Source organism: Neodiprion virginianus, chromosome 5, assembly GCF_021901495.1.
Source record: "Neodiprion virginianus isolate iyNeoVirg1 chromosome 5, iyNeoVirg1.1, whole genome shotgun sequence".
NCBI classification, from domain to species: Eukaryota; Metazoa; Arthropoda; class Insecta; order Hymenoptera; family Diprionidae; genus Neodiprion; species Neodiprion virginianus.
In genome coordinates, this window is record NC_060881.1 from 31134352 (window position 1) to 31156933 (window position 22582).

Genomic DNA, 22582 nt, shown 5'->3' on the forward strand with positions numbered 1-22582 from the left:
TAACTTCAAGTATATTTTCGTTACATCTATCTTACTAACTTTAATCTAGTTATGAATCTTATGTTTGCAAAGTTCAATTTTGGTTACCAGAATTCCGAGTGTGCAGACTTCCACACCTTTTATACCATAGTCGCCAGCGTTGAGGATCAGTCCTCCAGATCCACGCTCAATTCTTTGAATTTACTTTGTGCGCCTAAAAACTGGAGACCCTGAAACGTTTGAAATTTCAAATTCCAGAGAAAAATGCGATAATGGCGCAATCTATCGTTACGTCATTGAACAATTTTGGAAACACATCAGGAACGTTAAGTCCGTCAGATGTCACTGTATGAAAATTGAACTCATTGGAATCGTTCGAGCGCCGAGGGCGGGAGAGGCAGGAAGGGAGAAACGTCAAGTGACCATCGTCCACGAACATATGTTTGGTTATGTTTATTCAGTAATGAAAATATGGAAACTTGTGTAGAAACCAAGAAATACATGACCTTTGACCTCATATCAGTATAAACAGCACAATCTCATACATGCTTGAAAAAAATTTGCAGCGCTGTCAATATCTCGCTAACATACGCCAGTAAATATATTAAAGTATGGCATTGGTGGTTCGCTCTGCGTACTTCATCATTATGGAACTGAATAACCGATGAAAAAAAATACAGAAGCCATGGAGACGGACACGGAAAACGAGGTAAGAATGATGAACATATTTCTGCACAATATGACCCGGTGATATTTTCCCTGAACCCCCTGAACCAAGAAAAATATTTTTAATACAGAAAAGTAATAATTATCTGAACATAACCTAAAAATTAATATTTATCTATTGAACCAATTGCATGACTTGAGACTCCGTCAATTCTTTCGTTATTATATTTAAAGTTGACAAGTGAGACGAATTGATCCTTTTTTGTTTCCGTTTCGTCTCTTTTTCGTTCTGAATCGTTATGTTGATTCGTGGCGGGGGGCGGGATATTTGAAAATATCAAAAACGGAAATACCATTTCTTTGTTTTGTAGGAAAAAGCCGTTCTTGAAGCAGAAACTGTCTATCTGCTGATGAAAAAGGGTTTTCCAATTTCGAGGAATGTCCGTGCTCAATGGATGCTGGAGCATTTGAATACCACGATAACAATACAGCGACCCGGAGCCAATAACGAGGAAATACCAGAGCTGGAAATAATCTCTGCACTGCCAGTTGAACCGCCGCTGTTATGGCGAGGAGAGACGAGCTATCGGTATCAGTACAAAATAACAACAAACACGTCGCTCGTTTTCTTAGCTCACAAGTATAGAATCGTAATCAGTCTCGACTTGAGCCCTTCACTTTCCACTGTTGTAAGTAGAATTGGAACCTGCGACTTGACACTTAGATCGTCACCATTTCCAATTCACTCGGTTTCAGGACATACAACACGGTGAAGTAGTAATGGACGAAATTTACATGGCTACCAAACGGTGCCTGGAGGGTATAACGCGACCAGTGAGTGTGCAATCCGTTCATATTCACATAGCGAATCTCAAGCCTTGCCGAGTTTTACCATCATAGAGATGCCGTGAGATTGAAGATTCTAATGTTTCGTTACAGTTTGTGGTCCCTGGAAGTGAGCGTGTGATGAGACCTGAGATATATGTAACTGTGATAGCCCACACCCCATTTTTCACTAGTCCTGCACAGCAAGTTTTGGTTCAGGGCTGGCTCCTGAACATGGAAAATGTGGCGTTGCTTACACGCTTTGTTGAAAAGCAATTGAACATTCTCGAAGACAGAGTAGCTCTGGTCACGGCCATAGCTAATCAACAGCTGGAAACGCTGAGGTCCGAGAGCGAGCGACTAGTTGGTGGCCTCTTTGAGGAAGGAGGCACATGTGCGGGACAGAGTAACAGCAACTCCATAAAAAATATATCAATGGTATCTCCGGAAGCCAGTTTCATCAATATGCTGCGGTATGGAATGCTCGCTCTCGCCCTTCTCCCAGAATGTAGTTGTGCTAGTGAGTAAATGTATTTCACATAAATTAGATGAAAAATAATAACGGCGTAAGACGTAGTGGAATTTAAAAAAGTAGGATGACCATAGGAATACTGTTTAAATTTCATTCATTGCTGCTTGCAGATCTGGTTGTAGTGTCGGATGGTATTGTAGGGGTGACCGATGTGCATGTTCTGGACTCTTTGGTTCAGCAGTTACGTGCATCGACAGTGGCGTGCAGTTTTTTGCACGTGGGAAGCACCTATCACCCTCATTGCTCAAATGCTCTAGTCCCATACCAAGACCTCCTCTGTTTCTTGGCAACAGCTACTTTAGGCACTTACATGACGTTCGTACCGCAAGCTGTAAGTCATGCTTTCCTTGTTTCAAATCGACCTTATTTCAATATACCGCAAAGACAACTAATTTAGGGGTATTTTCGAATAGAGTTTCGACGAAAAAGCAAGTATGAACGTTTATCATAGAAATTTTCTATGCTGGCAACTATATCGAACCATGACATGTGATCCGTCGCAAATGCAGTCTAGGCCGAATGAATGGCATACCAGCAATCCGTTGTTTCATGGAAACAGGCCTCCTCAATTGCTCAGGAAGAAACAAATTGATGACAAAGTTACTTGCACTTTGAGCAGCCTCTTGTGCTGTCGACTGCGCGAAGGATATCTGATCAAGCGTGTCGGACTGCGGGACAATTGCTTGGAATTGTGCTTTGTTCTGCCTTGGCAAACTCACGTATTTTTGGAATATTTGATCAGTTGCTCGTGGCCCTCAAAACTGCCAACTGTATCCAACACTATACATTACACCATTACTATTGAGGGTGAGCATGGTGCCTGAAGTTCAAATATTTCCCGTTAAGTGCAACTCGACTATCTTTTTTAACAGAAATTAACAGAAATTAACATTTTCCATTTTTCTCAGCACCGTATGAATTCCTTCACGACATGACCTGTGTATCGAAAAAGCCCATCAAGTCACAATACCGCCAGAGTGTTGTTTCCAGATTTTGGGGAGCTCTCGCTTCTTTGACAGATAGTGACGATATGTTGTCACACTTTAGTTGGTTTCCAGGCTCAGGGTGGACTTGGTACAACGTCCCTGACACGATCAGAAGCGGGATGCCTGTATTTTATTTGCCCACTTATCCGTCAAGCAGTTCAGTATTGCTGAGGTGATTGATTAAAATATTAACACTAAACTGGCGATTAACCCTTTGAGTCACACATTATTGTGCTGAGTCAACTTTTATAATGAGGTAGTATTCTATGATTTTTGGGATCGCTGATTACGAATTTGAAATCAGATTTCAAAAATTCAAGATGGCCTATCCAACATGGTGAACAAAAACTTAAAATTTGATCAAGTACGGTCAAAATATTCTGTGCAAGAGTTTTCGATGTCGCTGACTGGGTTTGCCACACTGAATTTTCCAAATATCATTTCAGATTCGTATTGAGCGATCCTAAAAACCCAGACACGGAGTTTTTTCTCCCGATTTGATCGAATTTGAAATTTTTGCCCGCCATCTTGAATTCTTAACATCCCATTTCAGATTTGTAATCAGCGACCCCAAAAACTTATAATTTATGTAAAACATGTCTAAGTGTAGAGGTGTAACTTTTCCGGGAATGAATTATTCTCTCAATTTTCATGATTTTTGTCAATCAATCTGTTCTTACAATAATAATTTACATTATATCGTAATAATTACTTTCGAGTATTGAAAACCTATTAGTATACTATCAGAAATACCAAAACCGCAAAGAAATATGTTGAAAAGTTCTCTAAATATACAAAAAAAAAGGATATAAAATGGGTAATTACTTACGACTATGACTCAAAGGCTTCAGGAGCATCGGCTAATAGCATCGTCATCTTTTCAGCGACCCAGCCTGTTCGTTGTTTGGACAAATTTGGCGACCGGTCATTCTTCTCGATCCGTCACAATGGTCACGCTGGATGCATTCCCAAAGGATTGCTCTGGTGCTTTCTCACGACAGACCATTGCCACGTCATCTCCACCTTGCTAATCAGAGCGGAAGGTTCCAAAGTGTTCAGTGTCGGCAAGCCGCGGCTGTTTTGTACGCGATGCTGAAAAACTGGGCGACATTCGTGCTCGTCGAATATCACACATACGTGCAATTCATATTCAAGGAAATTGACAAACCGCCAGTGTCATTTTCGTTAATACGAGTCAGCTGCAAGCCTCCTTGTGTAGTACTGAACATAGCTTTTGCTGGCGGGACAGAAGGCGTCATTCGGCACAATGTGGTCGTCGATTTACTCGAGTGTTTGTCAAGGTTAACGCTGCCCAATCGACCAACCGAGCAGAGAGAAACTCCGTGCTGCATCATCCTGCGCAAACCCTTGGAGCGAATTTTAATTAGATACGAACGCGTGCCGACCGACCTGAACACCGTCGTTTTTCCTGACGGCACGCAGCCTATTCCTGCCAGATTTTCACCCATACCTGGTGGCTGCTTGATCACGACTTTATCGAGGTATCTCCATCACAGCAGGTGGTTGTGGGCTGTAAAAAAGCCAGTAATTCAAACAGTTCCTAACGTCGCCTGGCCCAGGCTAAACGTCACCGCCATTGCCAGGATACTATCAACAATTACAAATTAAGTATATATATGTATTGCTCTATATTCTTCATTTCCATAATCAGGAAGCTTCGGAGTAATTTTGCAATTTGTGCCTCAAGGAGGTGAAGTCTACTCTCGTATTAGGTATTATTTCTTGCCCACAAGAAGAAGGAAACTTATAGTGTCTTTTTTCATTAGGATGAGGCTCTTGGAAGGTTTTAGTTTCGCCCATTCGTCTGCTGGAATAATCAACATGGTGCTTGAGGTGCAAATGCAAAGACCTGCGAACGACAATGCAATACATCCTTGCGTCATTCAATACGTTCTTTTTCCGCCTCATACAATAGCGCCTCCCTCATCAGAACGAGATAGCGGCTCGGACGAAGACACTGACGAAGGTATGTGAGGAGATTGGAAATGAGGGACAAAATTCATTCCGCTATAGATTGTCATCGATCTGTTGTTTCACATATTTCAGGTACCGGAGATGGAGAAGCTGGAAACGACGATGGGGAAGGTTGCGGTGACTTCCAAATAGTTACAGAAGTCTGGATCGAGCCTCAATGCGGCCACACGATGCTCCCTATACAACAAACAGCCGCTTACATGCACGCCTTGCAATATCGCCAGATACCGGATGCGGTGAGTTAATTTCTAGTTATCATATCGCTGTAAAATTTCGGTCTCCGCATACAGGATTTAAGGAATAACAACCCAGTCGTCGATTCACTTTGAAAATATTCATCTTTTGGAAATAATGCTCTATGCGGTGACTAGAATGGAAACATCTGTTTGTCAAATTCGATACAAAGAGGTCCGTAATTACGTAAAAATATTTTGAAAATAATCTGTGTCACAGTTATTAAACGTGAAATTGATTTTATTTGGTAGTTAATGCTTTTTCCGAGTAACCGATAATTGTCTCGAACGGGATCGCGAGAAATGTTCGTTACTTTTTTCAAAACCAGTTAATCTACAGGCGTATTAGAATTATTCGAATCTTCTGTCCCATTACATAAGATATTTCCGATAAAATTCTTATACCCAAAGAATTAACCGGGTCGATTGATTCATTCCAAGCCAATGCGCACTGATATCATAAACCAATTTCCTCAGGCCAGTCTCGAAGATATCATATCTCAGTTCATTAGTTACACAACCTTCTGACGATACGTCTGATTACTTTGACTTGATAAGGAAATTATGGCACCTCATCAAAAAACCTATCAGCCTCCTTATACCCTATTTTCAAAACTAACATCAATGATGCTAATCGACGAATCCTTGAATACATCAGTTGCGTCATATTTTTATTTACACGTATCAGGATTGAAGGTAGAATTAATTAATCGTTGTCTGCTTTCTTGCTTCTTTTTCTGATTAACAAAAATCAGTAAGAATTAGTTGGCGGAAAATGTATAGAAAAATCGATTTTTATTACTGAAAGCATAGACAAAACTCATAGCTGCGCATTTGCATGTATACATATAGATTAGACTGGTTCAAAAAAATCGACTGTTTTTTTTCCAATGTCGCATGTTTAATATTTGTAGAAAAAGTAAATAAGACACCTGTTATGTTTTAATCCCTTAATATTTACATTTAGTCGTTTCTGAACGCAATTTTTCAGTTTCCGTTAAATTAATATGAGACAATAATTTTTTTTTTTTTTTTCAACCATTTCAACCACTATAAAATCATGTCATTCAATTAATTGTCGCCTTAAGCAAATTTACGTGCATAGCTTCGTATTACTCAGCTTCAAAATTCGGAACTAACTAAAATTATTTTCTCACGTTAACTAAATGAAAAATAATGAATTGCGTTTAGGAACCAATAAATATTAATATTAAAGGATAAAATTACAACAGATGTCTTATTCCCCCCTCCTACAATTATTGATGATTTGAAAAAAAAATACCTGTAAATTTTTTTCAACCAGTTTAATGTAGACATGTATAATTTAAATATATAGGTGTATATAAAATTTTTTTTTTCCGCTGTAATAATATCGCTGGTTGATAAACGAATTGAAAACGTACAAGCTTGCCAAGCTGAAAAGTGTTTCCAGAGTTCCTTTAGCCAGGAGTTATCTTAAGCTGTCTTGATAAACTGTGTAATCAATAACATAAAAACTTATCCGGGCTAGTGGCGTTCTGAAGTGGTTTATTTTGTCAGGTAGGTACGTCTACCTATCTATCTCTCTGCAAACATTAGCCGCGCAGTTACCAAAGTTTGTGCAGTCTATTGGTTTTACACATTGAATTTTGTCCACTGGTTCATCCCTTGCCATAACTCTCACCTTGCGTAACTTACTTACTTTCACAGATAAAATTTAACTCGCATCTTACACCACTTACGTTACATATCGTATAGGTTTTTCTTTTTTCCTTTTATTGTTATCCAAGTGTATCTGATACCTACTTTTATATAATAGAAAAAAAAATTAATTTTCGTACGTATTGTTCTTCTCGGAATCTGTACTACTCAGAACGATATCCACCTATTTCAGACTTACATAAGTGTAAATAATCAGTTGAAAAAATCTCTGCAATGAGATATCACCTATCTACAAAGTCGACCAGTGCAGATGACGATAGAAAGGTTCGATAAGCATTGAGTAATTATTTTTATTCAAACCTTGATCAGCTAATTCGCATTTTTGTTGATTGAATAATATTGGGATTGTTCGATCGTAACACGCTTAACGGCATTCCAGGAAAGTTACTATTACCAACCAAAAAAAATCAGACAAAAAAATCGACCGTTTAGGCAAGCGATCAGTGAATTTATCATCTAAATAAATCAATATGGATCACCTTAAATTCCGTCCTCGGCGCAAGACACGTTTAAATATTTCCTAAGTCGTTGCCTAATTCTCTTGGCCAAGCTTTAGCTGATACCGATATGTACGAAATGATATCTAAACACTGAATCACCAATTCTTGGTCACTGCGCTACGTAGTCCATAGGTACAGGGTTTTCTCCTCGGAAAATAGGTCGCAGTAATAGCACCAGTTGCCGAATCTTCATTGCCTTGGAAAAGAAAAGTAAAGAAAAGAAAAACAATTTCTCGTTTCGATCCTGAAAAATCAACGAGTCTCAATTACCAAACGTTTCGACAATTCGTTGCAACGAATAGAAACCTCTAACGCACGCTTTATACTGATAACAACTGACCGTGAGATATTTACAAAAGTAAAATAAATTGCGGCATAGTTTTGTCAATATATGACTCAGGGATTCATAGATTTGAAACTGGCACGTTTCATAGGAATATAAACTGACAGTACGCGAATCATTTTTATGTAATAAATGAAATTTTCAATTACCGTTCATCGATATTATCAAGTCTGTGATAAAAATCGAGGAGAAAAGGCGATGATGGATTTTGACCCAGCTAGGCGTCTGTCACGTCGTATCCTTATCAGTATCGAGGTGGGGCTGGTTATCGACTCCAGGGACCCCGAATGGGGTTCACCTATCAGTTCCAACAGGTATAAATAGGGCCCAGAACATCACCTGGCCCCACTAGTCGTCCACTTTTCAATCCTCCTCCTTTATCGTCGTACAGTACCTATTTCTTGGTTATCGATATCGATGTAAACTTCACTCTTCGAGCTCGACAATCCGTGCAACTCGTGCAACTAAGGGGACGTCTCTCATCGCAAGCTCTTCACGCCGCACCGAACGGTTTAATGTGTTGAAAAAAGTTTACCTTCAAACAAGAACGAGCAAATGAAAGTGAATTATTCACGAATAAAGAACGGAACAACGAAGAGGTGTTACGATAACTTTAATTTTTTCATTTATTTATTCCAACTCAAATCGATCAGTGCGTCGTATAAAAGGAAATGGTATCAAACTATTCTTGAACCTCTAAAGCCATTTTCCAAGTTTAGTTGCAGATGTTATCCTCTAATTTTGTCTGAAATTTCACTGAAATCGCTGAAACTATCTTCAAATCAATCAATAAGTCAGCATTAAAAGATAATTTATATCCTTCACTGGTGTCAAATTAACATCAATACTTCGTTATTCTGTTCAACTACTCGTCTCTTAGTTATTACCCCGGATTCATTTTTCTTTTTTTCTTTTTTTTTTTTGTAAGACTCTTCCGTGCTTCGCTATCCGAAAAATTGGATGAATTTCGGCGAAAAGAATATCTCGGAGTAAATATTGTGCTGCGTTACGCAGGTGGTGGTTGTCATCTTTGTCTCAAGAAATTTCTTCTATAAAAACCTCCGATTCTTCGGTTCCTGGATAACAACCCGTGTGACTTTTAGTTGGAAGTGGGGATCTAGGCAGTGAGTCACTGAGCTCCAAAAATCTGCCAGATCTAACTCTTCCAGCTCATAGTCATGCGACTTTCCCTCGGCAGCTTGGCGGTCTTGTTATATTTAGAGGAAATGAAGAACAGTGTAAACCAACGTTCACGAAAAGACAATTTAAAGATGCGATTCAAAGGAGTGACGTACACCAATTCTTTGAAGATAATCTGGCTCAGAAATTACTGTTAAACTAGTCTAAACTTCTAGTAAAAATGATCAAAATTGTCTGATAGATTTTAATTCGATTTTTTTAATCCTTGTGTTTTTGGTTTAACTTTGGTTTATTATGAAAATGATGTGTCGTGTATTATCTATGTGTTAAGACTCGCAAAGACTTACGCGAACTCAAATTGGTTACGCATGGCTAATTTATCGCAGTTCCAATTTTTCTCCCATGAATTTTATCGACCATTTGGTACATCAGATTAACTTCCATCTACAATTCATACCATGGCGAGTATTACTTAGGCGACCTTGCGGTGAAATTTCAGCTGCACTAAAGTTGAAATATCGTAGGTGGCGAGGTTCAAGTGGAGTAGTGGTCTCTTCGCTTTGTGTTAAAGTGAGATTCAACTCCTCCAACTTATTCCTGGCTGCCGTTAACTCCACTAACAGAACAGATTCCTCACCGCATCCGTTCGAGAGAAACCAATTACCGTTCAATCAAAAAATGAATGAAAATTATTTATTTTTTAATTTGACTTTTGCGATACCTGCGCTTATTAACGTTGTAAATATCTACACTTTATTAACAAGAGCGAAATGACTTTACTTTTAGTTTGACACTATTATTCTATCTTTGTTTATTATTATCCATGCATGTAAGAGTACGATTGTATGTAATAAATGTTTTTCTCTCGCAAATCTACCTGATCATGATGTTTCAATTTTTTTCTTCGCCTTGTATTGTATTTAGATAAACGAGATGACAATATTCAGGCGGAATAAACATTTTCCACAATTTACTTAGCGTTACGTATAGAAGCACATTCATTGTTCTTTCTCTACAATGCGACACCGTAAACGATAATTTTTTAATAACTGTGACACTGATTTTACCATCAAAAGCAAGGCCTGTTGTATGTTTGTCAAGAGATTTTTTTACTGTAAGAAATTGATGCAATTAAAATATCCTAAAACCTTTCCTATTTTTTCATGGTTATTTCAGATAGCTCAAGTTGACGAAGAATGCATTAACGCGCTTCTGACTTTGGAACACCTGAATTTATTAAGTCAAATGATTTTGAACGAAACGATTGGTGGAGATATACAATTAGGCGGAGTTTTGACTGCGAATCAGTTGAATCAAACTAGCACTGGATCAGCAGCTGGCAGATCGACAAGAAGGCCGAGTCCTGCCGAGTATAATCAAGAACTATCTAATGCCAATGATCGAATACGGTCGATACCATTCACTTTCGACGTCTTGAACATCTTACCCAAGTGCCAGCAAGCAGAGCTTTTGTTTTCCATATTCTCTGATGGTCCGTTATCAATTAAGAAAATTCAATAACTCTTTAGTTTTGCACCAGGGAATTCATACTTTAGTATCAGAATTCGTTTTTCAACTTCAGAGTGTTGCACGTGCCTCAGATTTTTGGAAAAATTTTCGCACTTAGAGAATATGAGAATAATTCTAAAATAGGTAATTCATTTGTTGCCGTTCAAAATATTTTTTTGTTAACTTATATGGTAACGTATCTTCTTTAGGACCGAACGGCGAGGAAAGAGAAGGAGCTAACAAGTGTTTGGTCGAAGGGCTCATAGAGCACATTAAGCGGCTTCATAATCGAGAATTGATATTTACTGCCGACGAATCGCAGAGGTTTACAGAAATGCTGTTAGCACGACCTCGATACGACGCTTCACAGCTTAGCATTCCACCACATTTAGGCAAGTTTATTTGACGTATGAAACATCTGTTTTTTCTCAGCAAAGACTCTATAGTTTATGGAAATTTGTTATTTCAGGCAAAGAATACATGAATGGATCAATGACAAATTTTCGAAGACCGACTTGGAGATGCTTTGTCAAAGGTATCAGCGTGACGCACGTTATTATCACAATACTTCCGTCGTCAGAAGAAGACTTGCGCTTACTTTTCTCTCCCAACGAGCAGAGCAACCAGAATACCAGTCACACAGATTGTACAGACGAGAACGATCCACTACCAATTAATGCTGGAGAATATGATAAAAATTTGACTCCTTCACGATCGGTAAAAAGCGTAGGTAGTTCTCACGCCTTGGACGTATGCTCAAATCTTTCGAGCCCAACAGCGACAATGCTAAGTACACCGAGGCCCAGCGAACGCTGTGAATCTGCTCTAAATAACTTCAAACAAGGACCGCCTCTGCCCATATACGTTTACGATTGTCCGTTAGCAACGCTAATCGACACCCTGGTCAACAAACTCGACTCTTCGCGAGTCAAAGATATTTACCAGGACCATACGTACAAATCTGGCCAATTGGTCGGAGAAGATTTCATCACCCTGAAATCGGGGGCCGATACCAAACCTTCTTCTCCAGAGCCAAAGAGCGACGACTCCGACAACATTACGGGAGGTAATGGAACCGTAAATTGTTATACATTTTTCTATATACGAATCTGTATCCAGATCTTTTATTTCAGATCACAAAAGCATGATCGAGCATTGCAAGCTGCTTCAGTTGGCTCATTGTCAGTGCTACGTTGTCGCTGTGTACAAATCACTCGCTCTTCAACGTCCGTTGAGTTATCAAGACATGGAAGCGGCGGTTGAGCAGTGCGAAGAAGCGCTCATAGAAATTAACATAACAAACTACTTGCGCTCGGTTTGTCAACATTTAAGTCCGGCCACTGAAAATGTTCCAGAATCCTCGCGTGCTGCGCTATCCTGCAATGTTGTGAAGCACCTTCATCAATTGATAACAGAAAAGTTTGAAAAAATAATGAACAGTGCTTTCAGAGCTGTACCGGCTCATCCGGAATTTTATTTCTGCTCTCTACACTGGAATTTCGACAAAATGGTAAAATATCAAATTTTCTTCGTGCTCCGCAATATAATAATCAACGTAGAAAATGCGAATATTGAGTGAATATTTTTATTGCTAGAAAATTTTACAATCTCTAGCTTAATAATAGATGTTACTGGATTTAAGCTCCTATCAACCAGCAACAGATTCTCATAAAAACCGTGCTCTCGTCTGGCACTAGAATTCATTGCTTATAATATAGTAATTAACATGATATTAACAAACTAATGTTAAATATTGAATTTTTTCTATAACATAGCTAGAATTTGAGCAAAAGATAACATGTCTGGGTAGGTTGTACAATAATTTTGTTTTGATTGTAAAGGTTTAGATTGCGATTTACTTTTCTCATTTGGATATCAATATACCAGCTTCAGACTTCTTTACAATCTTTTCATGATGCAAAATTTTCAAAAGTTTTTTTTAACCAGGGTTTGGGACCTAGGATTGTTGTTGAATTATTAAATAGTTGATTAAAGCGGCTAATGGTCATAAATTTCAAAGTTTTCTGTTCGGTATTTAATTTGCAATGTGGAACAATCAAAAACTCAACGAAAACTTGATTTGTTTTTTTTTTAGGAGAGAATGGACCTCCTGAGGTGCGACAGTGAAGAAGACGTGGATGGCCTGGTTTTCCCCTCAGAAATTATCGATCGTAAGGCAGACCGTGGAAACGAAAACGGTACTAACTCAACTAATCAACCTGAAGCCTTGATGAAGCGACTGAAGCTAATGTATTAATACCTTTTTTTCTCGTCACAGGGAATCAGTTGTACTCGACATGGCCTGGCGCAAGTCTTCAGGACGGAAGTAAACTTTCCAGTCTAGCATCGACACAATCGCTAAGCTGTGATTTAATGGAAGACGATAGTTCAAGTCAAGAACAACCCCTTTTCTTGCAGCTCAGTTGCTCGGTGCATACACGATCCAGTCTGTCGACTACGCCGGTGAAACTGCTGCCAACCTGCTTCACAGATATCGTAGAAAAGCTCGAAACTCCGCTCGAGGAGCATAATCCGGCAGAAATGAAAATAACCCTGGATATAATATGCCTCAATCTTCCGAGGAAGGTTCTGGATGTGAGTCTGGAACGCAGTCCAGGGTTGAGAACTACTTCGTTCTGTAGCGCCTCTTCGGCTGGCAGCACTACGACAAACAGCGAGAGCAGCCCTGATTATGACACACAAATGTCTGGCACCGACGCTTTACAGGACAGAATTCAACATCTACCCAGAAGACAGCACAACGCAGTCTGCACGTTGGTCGACGAGATCGAATGGCTGCTGAGGGATGAAACTGCGACAGCACTGCTGGATCAAACCATTCCTACAGAACATACCCTGAATCTTGTCGCAAGACACGTTTCCGAATCCACTGGGAGACCAAGCTGTTCAATGGACAAAGTACCGCTGCAGTTTGTCTTTCCATCCGAACATTGTAGCCCGAAATTTCTGGAGGAATTGAGGAAATTGGAAATCGATCGGTACTGCATCAACGAGGAAGGAACTCTCTTTTATTTCACAAAAAATCAAAGCTGCAGTGACGACGCTGTAGAAGTTAATTGTGAGTCGAGTAACCAGGAGGAAAATGTAGCCCCGAACGGTGAGAAAACTTTTATTTCGTATATTCCATGAATGCAATTGGTCAAGCATGTATAGATGCTAATTAAATATGTAGACGACACGTTCCTGGAAGATATGGCAGAACCACAACTGCAGGATATCGAAACCAGAGTGAGCGGAACGGATTCCGGAGACCCTCCAGGGTGTCATTCCGAGATATCTAGCGTGGGAGAAGGTCATACTGGAACCGATGACGGATACGAAGGTGACAGCAGCGATTCGGATGATGATTGCCACTGGCTAACCGATCTTGACAAACGAAGAAATCGGATGCCGAATTTTTGGCTCATATTAAAAGTCGAAGATAATTTCGTTTACGTGTACTTTCATTGCAGGTACGGTTCCATCGAGTTGATGTCTCGATACTATGTATTCTGATTTTGCATCTGACTCCAGGTTCCTGGAACTGGCTTGTCCCGAGGTCGATCGTTACCGACAAATCCCGAAGATGGTGATGTCCGAAATAAAGGCGATATGTCGACGGGTGAATCAGTACCTATTGCTGCAAAACTTGCACGATACACGAACATGCGATTCCTTGCTGGAACCAGAGTCGAACGAAGACTACGAGTGTCGAGGTGAAACGGGTAGTGAATCAGGCGCCACGCACCAAAACCAAGTTTTCTCGATCAATATGTCACCAGGCGTGTTCAGGTGCCCCGTAATATGGAAAGTCCCATTCTGCCTTCATCCCAGACTGAAAACCGGGCCAGGGAAACCTGGACTTTCTCGCGGAATAAAAGCTCTCCACGCGGTGTTGAATCGTTTTTCTGTGAACAATCGCAGCAACATGTTTGTCTATCAGGAAAACAATGAGAACGTGTTTTACCTGAGATTACACGAGCAGATAAGCGAGGTCAAACCTCTGCAGAATAAGCTCTCGGAAAGTCATGAAAAACTAGTCGTCTCTAGGAGCAGCAGCATCACCTCGTTGTCCCAATCCAAAGGAAAAGAAGGAGACGTTTTGGGGACAAACGATACTCGTCCGAGAGTCCGATCCTTCGGTGAAAAGGAAAGCGACCTACTGAACAAGCCTGACGATCTGATAATCCTCATGGTTTATGGGATTTCTGATGCCGGGCCTGCAGTAAAATGCGAACTTGTTCAGGTCCTGCAGAATCGCCTAGACGACGCTGTGCTGGAAGTTTTGTCCATCATGCTCGCCAGGAATCCTATGTGCAAGTTGACCCCGGCAGACGTGCACTTCATTCAGAAACAATACCAGCCTCCAGAAAATGTCGTACAGTTATTAGTGCCACCACATTGTTTACCTCACATCGAAGCCTTGGGATACTACCTGCGGCAAAACCTGTTACAATTTTTGCACAATCCAAAATACACTGACTCGAGAAACCACAATCATTTTCAAGACTACACCAAAGATTCTAGCAAAAGAGTTCCCGAATCAGACATATTTTTATACAATCAAAGCCAATCCAGCGGCAGTAAAGGAATCGCTTGCATAGCCGTGGGGATCGTCAACGCCAGCGGGGACTTGATAACAACGAGTAAACAAGAATGGCTGGATTCTGACTTTCCTCATCCGTTCACTGTTGAGCATTTTCAAGCAATTGTTTCCAGCTCTTTGTACGATGGCAAATTACAGCCAGATTTGTCCCCCGAGGCGCTGATCGAATTCAGAATTTGGAAACAGGGCCGTGTGAACTTGGAATCTTTGACCCAAAAATTGCGTTCCGCAGCCAGGCATGCCACTTGGGATTTAGTCACGGAATATAAAATCTTACCCACTGTTCTCACGGAAGAATTGCCCAACGAAGTTCCATTCGATTGTACAGTAGCGCACAAAGAAACTCAGACGCCAGTGAAGAATAAACAATACAAACCCTCAATTTTGGATGCTATCCAGCTGAACAGGTACGAGGTAGGCGAAGACGGGGCACTCCATCAAGTTTATTGCACTACACTGCACCACTGGTTTCAGTTTGCTTTACAGACCAACGTACCTGCGGTCAAAAAACACATAGTTGTCATGCAAAGGCGACACCCGATTCCTGTCATCGCTAAAGAACTGCAGAATTTGATTCGCGGTCACGCACCTGACACATCTTCTAGGACCTTTGTCCTATCCGGACGCCAGCCGTTCATCGATACCAACCCAACTCACGAAGAGATTCACATGGCAAAGTCTTTTCACATGTCAGAAAGCATGGAGAGTGTCAGCAGCTCTTGGATGTCCTTCGTCAAGGATGATAATAGCGACCCAACAGTATATGTACCGTGCGATTTAACCAGGGAAGATCAAAGTCCGATAAAATGTCTCTTAATTGCCAGAAATTTTTATCAATGGAAGGCTTCGCATAGCAAAACAATCGAACCTGAAATGTTGATGCCTAAAAGTAAGCCAACGTTTCATTTGTGATCACTCTTTCACCGTGTGTACAAAGACATTCGAAATTTTTACGATCCTTTTTCATTTTGCAGGTCAAAAATTGCTCCAGAAATTCAACCCTCTGATTTTGGACTCTAGTTTTGTTCCTAGACAACGCCTCCTGCTTGCTGAAATACAGAGCGATAACGTGAGTGTTGAATACTTTCGTTTTATTTTTATTTTTATAATCATGGAATTATTACGAAAATCGATGGGTCTCTAAAAAATATGTTAGTTCTACAAAATTGAAGTTCTCTGCCTACACAATCTGAATACTTCAAATCTTGTAGCGCAATATCCTCTTCAATCAATAATTTCAAGGTATCTGTAATTTTCTTCCTCTGTTTGACTTACAGATTATTATCTACATGTACAACTGGTCGAAGGAACGTTCCGAGAAGTTGACTAAGCAAGTGACGAATCTTGGCACATGGCTGTCGTCGAGATCAAGTTTATTTACGAATATAGTGATGCAGAAATTGGGAATATTCCACCATCAGCCAGCACCGGCTTTCCCTCAGGAGGACAGAAATCCGTCGTACTATCAAATAACCGACATGGAAACTCTGACCAAATTTCCAAACGACTTACATAACGACGGCAAAGAATGGCCTCGAAGCTCGAATCGCAGTAACATTGGAAAAACAACAACCCTGTCATGGAATCCTCGCATATCTCAAGTCCTGAGGGACGCTAAACCGAGTAGTCCACACCCAGTAAACAGCGCGACAGACGCCGTGGTGAGAGCAGCTTATCATCTGCAGGACGTGCGTCAGCGAGAAAAAAAAGCCAAAGGTCATATCTCCGGAATTGTGTATTGAAAGTATGAAAGTTCTTTCATTTTGCACACGATTCTCAATCAACGTTGTCTTTTATTCTTCCAGAGGACTTTAAGTGCCTTGGTGAAATGTGGCAGAGCCGCGCGGCTAATTCGAATATCCCAATCTCCCAAGCTACTTTAAATCTGTTCAAGCAGCACTCTCGGCTGATTCATTACTGCCATACACCACTTCTTTTCCTGCCGAAATGGCGACTGCAGTCTGCCGCCAGCAGAGATCATTCTCTCTCTCAGCCCCCCGCCACTCTACAATCAATGGTTCAGCAACAGTCTCCTCAGAATGCTCAGGCTCAATCCAAAACTGCAAGCCTCACTTCCAATGCAACGATCACCGAGTGGCACAGAGAGCTGTGCATCACCATGCTGATGGAGTATAAACAGTATCTTCAAACGTTGGGATTCAATTCAGTCAGAGTCGAATCCTCAAAAAAAGTGTAGGAAATTCGTGTTACGATTGTTTTCTCTTTTATTTCGCTACCCTTTTTGCTGTCTTTGTTAAATGTCAATGTAATCGATTGCAGTAAACAAGGCCACAATCCGCATCACACATGCTACCTGCAAAAATCAATGCTAGGTGGTATTTTATTGTTCGAAGTTCTGATGCGTGAACCGTACTTCATAGCCAAGGTACGGGTGATCGAATGCAGCAGACTTCAAACAAAATCAAGCAGCGCTCTAGTAAATCAGGTGAGTCGTCAGGATACGTTTCACTGAAAAATGACGGTTTTCACTTTTTGGTCGAATTTTTTCAGTCCTGGCGAGAAATTACCGTGACCACTGTGTAAAACACAACTTCAATAACAGTATCCTTGTACGTATTGTTTCAGTTTATGCTCAGTTTCGTCGATGCCTGTGACAAGGTAAAAATTGACATGCATCTTCATTCGTTCACGTATGACTTTCACCTACGCTGTATCCATTCGTATATCGCTGGGAACGGCTTGTGGTCTTTACGAGAAGACTACGACTTGACCTATTTCTTGGACGATTTTATGAAATACTACAGCAAAGCTCCGAATTATGCTAGAAATCTTGTCTACAGCGGTGAGTAATTGAGCCCTGTAAATTCCCAGCCAGTGATTGCTGTATTTATTTTCACGATTTGCTTTGCAGATACAGTGACTGTGAGTAACTTAGCGACGCCGGCGCGAACCCTGTACTCGTATCTTCTGTCAAACGAGAAAGCATGCGGTATGCAAGTTTTAGGTATGTCGCGCGATTCCAACGAGAACAAAGAGAACGAGTTCATTTTAGTAAGACTGCAGAGTACCCCCTTGGTCAGTTATTGCGACGCGCAGGATATGAAACACACCAACGACTTTGACATCACTCTGATAGTATCAAGGCTGGAGCAGCCACCGAATCTGGAAAAATCAGAGATAACTTTGAAGTACTACTTGATGCTGACGAGGAAGAGGGAAGTCTACCCGAAAAAGGAGGTTCAGAACAATAAGCTTGGAAAATTTCGCACGGTTTACAGCATATCACGATCGATCAACAACTCACATGCCGAAAGCCCATCAGGCTCCAGTCCAGTCTCACCTGTACCGTCGCTGCAGCATAAAACCTCGAAAACGGAACTATTGACCAGCTCCGTTGAGTCGAGCGAAACCCAAGATCCAACTAACACGGAACTCACAGAGCAGCTCAAGACCGATAACCCAATTGATGTAAACAATTCTCTAGCTCCGACTCCCCCACCAGTTCCCAGCTCACCTTTAACCCAAAATCCAAGCCTTCCTAACGCTCCTGCCACCACATCGTCCCACTTGGTACAAATTCGACAGGAGTCCGTTAATTACTTAGGGTACTATTCGTCGCATGAACAGCTGATGCAACAAATGATCATGTCCCAGGCACACGCAGCGACGGCAAGAATCACAACTATGATAAAAGACGGGGCTCTTCAATGCCGTACGCATTTACTCTGGAATAAACTTCTTGAGAATAGATCTGTAATGAACTATTTCGAGTTTACCGAACTCTGTACACTGGCACAGGTTGAACCACTCTCTAAAATAGATCCGAGACTCAGCTTGTTGCTCAGCCAGCCTTTAACTTGGTACCAGGCTCTGGCCAAAGTCTTGATAAACAAATACCAGGATCATCATAAACTCTTCAATGCACCGGATGGCAACGTTAGCCATGTTGTTGTACTTCATCCGAGTTACCTGCATGCGTTCATGATGCTAACCATAGATCTCCACACTTCACGAGGGGTGAGTAAAAAATATCAGCGCATCGTTTCTTAGGTTTCAAAATTTCTTGTTCTTGGTCGACTTATGACATTTTTTCAGGAACTGTGCGCAGTGTATAGAAAGCCTGCTGACCTTGTGACGTCTTCATTCAATTTGGGCGACGTATACAGTTTGATAGAAGGTTTTGTAAATGTATGCTGTTTTCATCTGTGGATGGGACTTTGCAGCCAATAATCCAAGTATGATAACATTTGAGAACTCACTGTAGAATAATATAATTAAGCATTGTACATAAAGTGGAAGCAGAAAACGATCGACAGGATATTTTAGATTTTCAATGCCGAGTAGATGTAATTATTTGATACCTGTAAAATTACTATTATTAATATTATAATGATACTTGCCACTTTGACAAAGATGTAATAATTTATATATAAGTATAATTACCATCAATTCTAAAGGGTTATAAAAATGTCTGAAGTAAAACAATCAAAATATAGAAGAGAATAGTAGAGATTCATATTCTTTGTAAATTATAATTGAAATTATGTTAGAGAAATTGTACTGATTCAGATACCTATTAGCATTGTCGATATTTGATTCTCGCCATAGAAAAAGACTGTCGTCATTCTATTATTTAATTTTTTTAAGCATTTTTATTGTTTTTATATAAAATTGTCCTTTTATAAATACAAGCAATAGTTACAACGAGACTCAATTTGAAGTGAATTTCATTGATAATAGAAAATGTTAGTTATACAAGAATACACTACAAGAAATGATCAAAAAAAATTCGAATTACAAAGCTATTTTACTGAGTTATGCAGTTTAAGCTTTAAATCGTGAGCCCATAGCGCTAAAAAGTTGACGGAAATACACCAAATCAACGTTTGCATCAATTCTAGAAAAGTGATAAAAATTTCTAATCAGCGTAATTTACACAACCAGATGTGTCAAATATTGCTTGATATTGAAATTTGTTAAAGATTGAAGAAAACGAACGTTGAATCGCAGGAAAAATAATATATAATTTTTATAATTTTAATGCGTACTTACTTTACCCCAAAACTATTCAACGACATTTACTTTTGCAGAATAATAACTTTACTTACCACTGCCTGTATAATTTAAAATGTAAATAGTAAATATATATATATATGTATATTTTTGTTTTACTAAATGCGTGCTGAGTGTTATTATGCTGTTTCAATACCAAAAATTTATGCCCGTTCTGAGGTATAGAAATTATTGTGATATCTAATAATTTATTAATTTCAGGAAATGGCAAATGAACATTTTACTTACGAAATGATTGCTGAATTTATTAAAATTTCAACAGTAATTAAGGGCAGTTAATAATATAATTACATAAGTTAAAACTCTAAGTGGTCAAATTTAGTTAGGAATCATCTTCATGTATGCCAAAACGAAACGATGATTTTTGGCCAGACTTAGCATCAGTTATATTTACATGTAAACTGGCCTCGGTTAAATCCGTATCAACTTTCAGCTGAGCTCCGCTGTTGGCTGGTATGCAAATCTGAAAATGACAATGAAAGATAAACGATCACACGAGATGTTTCAAAGAACAGTATACATTTGAAAAATATTCACTTGCTGGCAACTGCTCTTGGCTTGGACCAAAAAAAAACAACAATATGAGAAAAAGTAAGCAGTCAGAATTTTGCACTATATCAATTCTTACCAGTCCGATTTTTTTTTGGCTTGCTACATCCTCCGAGTCTTGTTCGTATATTTTGAGGTTTATTTTTCCATCTTTGACCTCAGGTACGTCTATACGTGTTTGTAGCTTTATAGGTACGACTGTTTTTGCCGGTATAATAATTGGTTTGAGTTCTTCGATTTGTATGTAAAGGGATTTCTGCAAGGCGTTTACTTCCATGTTTGTGGATTGTAAACTCTCATCCCACGTTCCATGGGAAAGCAGAAGGGCTGACTGCATAGCCGCACCTATCGCCATACATTCGTCAGGGCTCCATTTTCCACTGCACACTTCACCGTTAGAGAAAAGGGCGCCAATTTTCTCCTGAAGTTTTGGAATCTTCATTGTACCTCCGCTGAGTATAATCTTGCTTATATCATCTGTGCCCAGTTTTGTTTCTTTTAATATTTTGTCGACGGGTGCAATATACTCCGATATATTTGAATTTATCAAGTTCTCAAAACGAGCTCTAGTTATGTTATAGCTAAAATCAACTCCGTCGCACAAAGATTCTACAAAACAGTGCGCTGTCGACATTGTCGACAAAACATGTTTACACGTCTCTGCGGCTATATTCAACTTTGACATTGATCTCCTGCTCTCCATTGGATCCAATTTCCATTTACTCATGAACTCGCCTGCCAAATATTCAGCTAAAATTTTCGTCAACTTGTTACCACCTAAATCGTGGTAGTACGACGTCGATACAATCTGGTATATGCCACTGACTACTTTGACCAACGTGATCTCACTGCTCACACCTCCTATTCTGTAGACTAGCACGTATCTGTGAAATAAAATTAATGATAACAAGCTCCTTGTACGATTGGGAGCGAGCCTTCAGGCTTGTGAAAATAACTACAAACCCTGACTCTTTTCTGTCTTGACCAATCCCATAGGCCAAACACGCAGCCGCAGGTTCGCTAATAACTTGTAGAACTCTGAACCCAGCAGAGGAGGCAGATTTGCTCCACATTTGAATGCTAGCAGAACTGAATCTGAGCGGAACGCAAAGTACGACGTTGTGCTCATTGTCATCATGTGCTGCGGTAGTGGAAATACTGTACATGACCTCGAATATTCTAGTTGCAACTTCGACGGGAAGTATTTTCTCCATCCTTTCATTCCTCTTTATTAAATATTGTACTGTGTCTTTCTCTGTTATTATTTTACAGGTGCTACTCTTTACTGCTAACTCCAGCTCCGTCTCGTCAATGTTTTTATTCATTAATCTCTTATTGTTCAATACAGAGACCGGACCATTCCTGAAAAGTCCGGCCTTGGCCGCCAAGCCGATCACCTTGAAAATTGTAATGGATAGACGTTACAACGCTGCAATAGGATAAATTTATAAAACACTAGTGGCAGGGGAGCGAATAATTCAAGGCAAACTAGCGAAAGAAAGGATGCGAGAGCAGATCCTAACCTAAAAATGTTATAGATATGCCGTAAAATAGAGTTTCACCTCTTCGGTTTCGTTGAAGGCGACCACAGCCGCGGTGACTCGCTCGCCGGCTTCGTTTGCGACGACGTCAACGTTGTCATCCTGTGAAAATTGATTGAATCAGGGTTATTGATGTGACGTTTTGGCTAGGTTAGAACGAGGCAGCGCGTCCATGTGTCATACATGCGGTCATCTTCCAGTGATAAAATGGTTGAAACTGACTGGTTATTATGAGACGAAAATGCGCCTCCCGCCCGTCAAAAAATATCCAGTTATGCTAGAAATTATCCAGTCACAATTTACCTTAAATATCGCCAAACAGGCTGAGGTGTTTCCTAAATAAAGACCGAATGCGGCTACCGATGCCATGTTTGTACATTCTGTAGAAGCACGAAGCAACGGGATTCGGTTCACGATCAGTTACGACACCGTGGTTACGACTT

General features: G+C 40.1%; 2 protein-coding genes across 2 annotated transcripts; one reads left to right on the forward strand and one right to left on the reverse strand.

Moving 5' to 3' along the window:
* The first annotated feature begins 371 nt into the window (after window positions 1–371).
* LOC124305808 (KICSTOR complex protein SZT2-like) lies at window positions 372–20168 on the forward strand. Its single transcript, XM_046765656.1, has 25 exons — window positions 372–688; window positions 1017–1334; window positions 1402–1479; window positions 1585–1990; window positions 2113–2333; window positions 2416–2809; window positions 2911–3160; window positions 3873–4613; window positions 4776–4975; window positions 5056–5219; window positions 10077–10392; window positions 10619–10801; window positions 10879–11475; window positions 11543–11919; window positions 12505–12607; window positions 12688–13527; window positions 13603–13882; window positions 13944–15904; window positions 15990–16084; window positions 16293–16731; window positions 16821–17208; window positions 17296–17461; window positions 17602–17818; window positions 17888–18993; window positions 19072–20168. The coding sequence occupies exons 1-25, from the start codon at window positions 644–646 to the stop codon at window positions 19204–19206; spliced, it is 10020 nt and encodes a 3339-aa protein (XP_046621612.1). The 5' UTR covers window positions 372–643; the 3' UTR covers window positions 19207–20168.
* LOC124305812 (heat shock 70 kDa protein 14-like) lies at window positions 19626–22573 on the reverse strand. The gene is made up of 5 exons (XM_046765675.1): window positions 22443–22573; window positions 22161–22241; window positions 21562–21995; window positions 20678–21482; window positions 19626–20512 (listed from the first exon to the last, which is right to left on the reverse strand). The coding sequence occupies exons 1-5, from the start codon at window positions 22506–22508 to the stop codon at window positions 20372–20374; spliced, it is 1527 nt and encodes a 508-aa protein (XP_046621631.1). The 5' UTR covers window positions 22509–22573; the 3' UTR covers window positions 19626–20371.
* Between the last annotated feature and the right edge of the window lie 9 nt (window positions 22574–22582).

What these genes read in the sequence shown, in the direction of transcription:
- LOC124305808 (XM_046765656.1), top strand. Translation starts at nt 644, where the DNA reads ATGAAAAAAAATACAGAAGCCATGGAGACGGACACGGAAAACGAG. An exon ending in ATCGCCAGATACCGGATGCG is followed by an intron (nt 5,220 to 10,076) that starts GTGAGTTAATTT and finishes TGGTTATTTCAG; the next exon opens with ATAGCTCAAGTTGACGAAGA. An exon ending in GCGAGAAAAAAAAGCCAAAG is followed by an intron (nt 16,732 to 16,820) that starts GTCATATCTCCG and finishes TTATTCTTCCAG; the next exon opens with AGGACTTTAAGTGCCTTGGT.
- LOC124305812 (XM_046765675.1), bottom strand. Translation starts at nt 22,508, where the DNA reads ATGGCATCGGTAGCCGCATTCGGTCTTTATTTAGGAAACACCTCAGCC. An exon ending in CCTTCAACGAAACCGAAGAG is followed by an intron (nt 21,996 to 22,160) that starts GTGAAACTCTAT and finishes ACAATTTTCAAG; the next exon opens with GTGATCGGCTTGGCGGCCAA. An exon ending in GCCAAAAAAAAATCGGACTG is followed by an intron (nt 20,513 to 20,677) that starts GTAAGAATTGAT and finishes TGTCATTTTCAG; the next exon opens with ATTTGCATACCAGCCAACAG.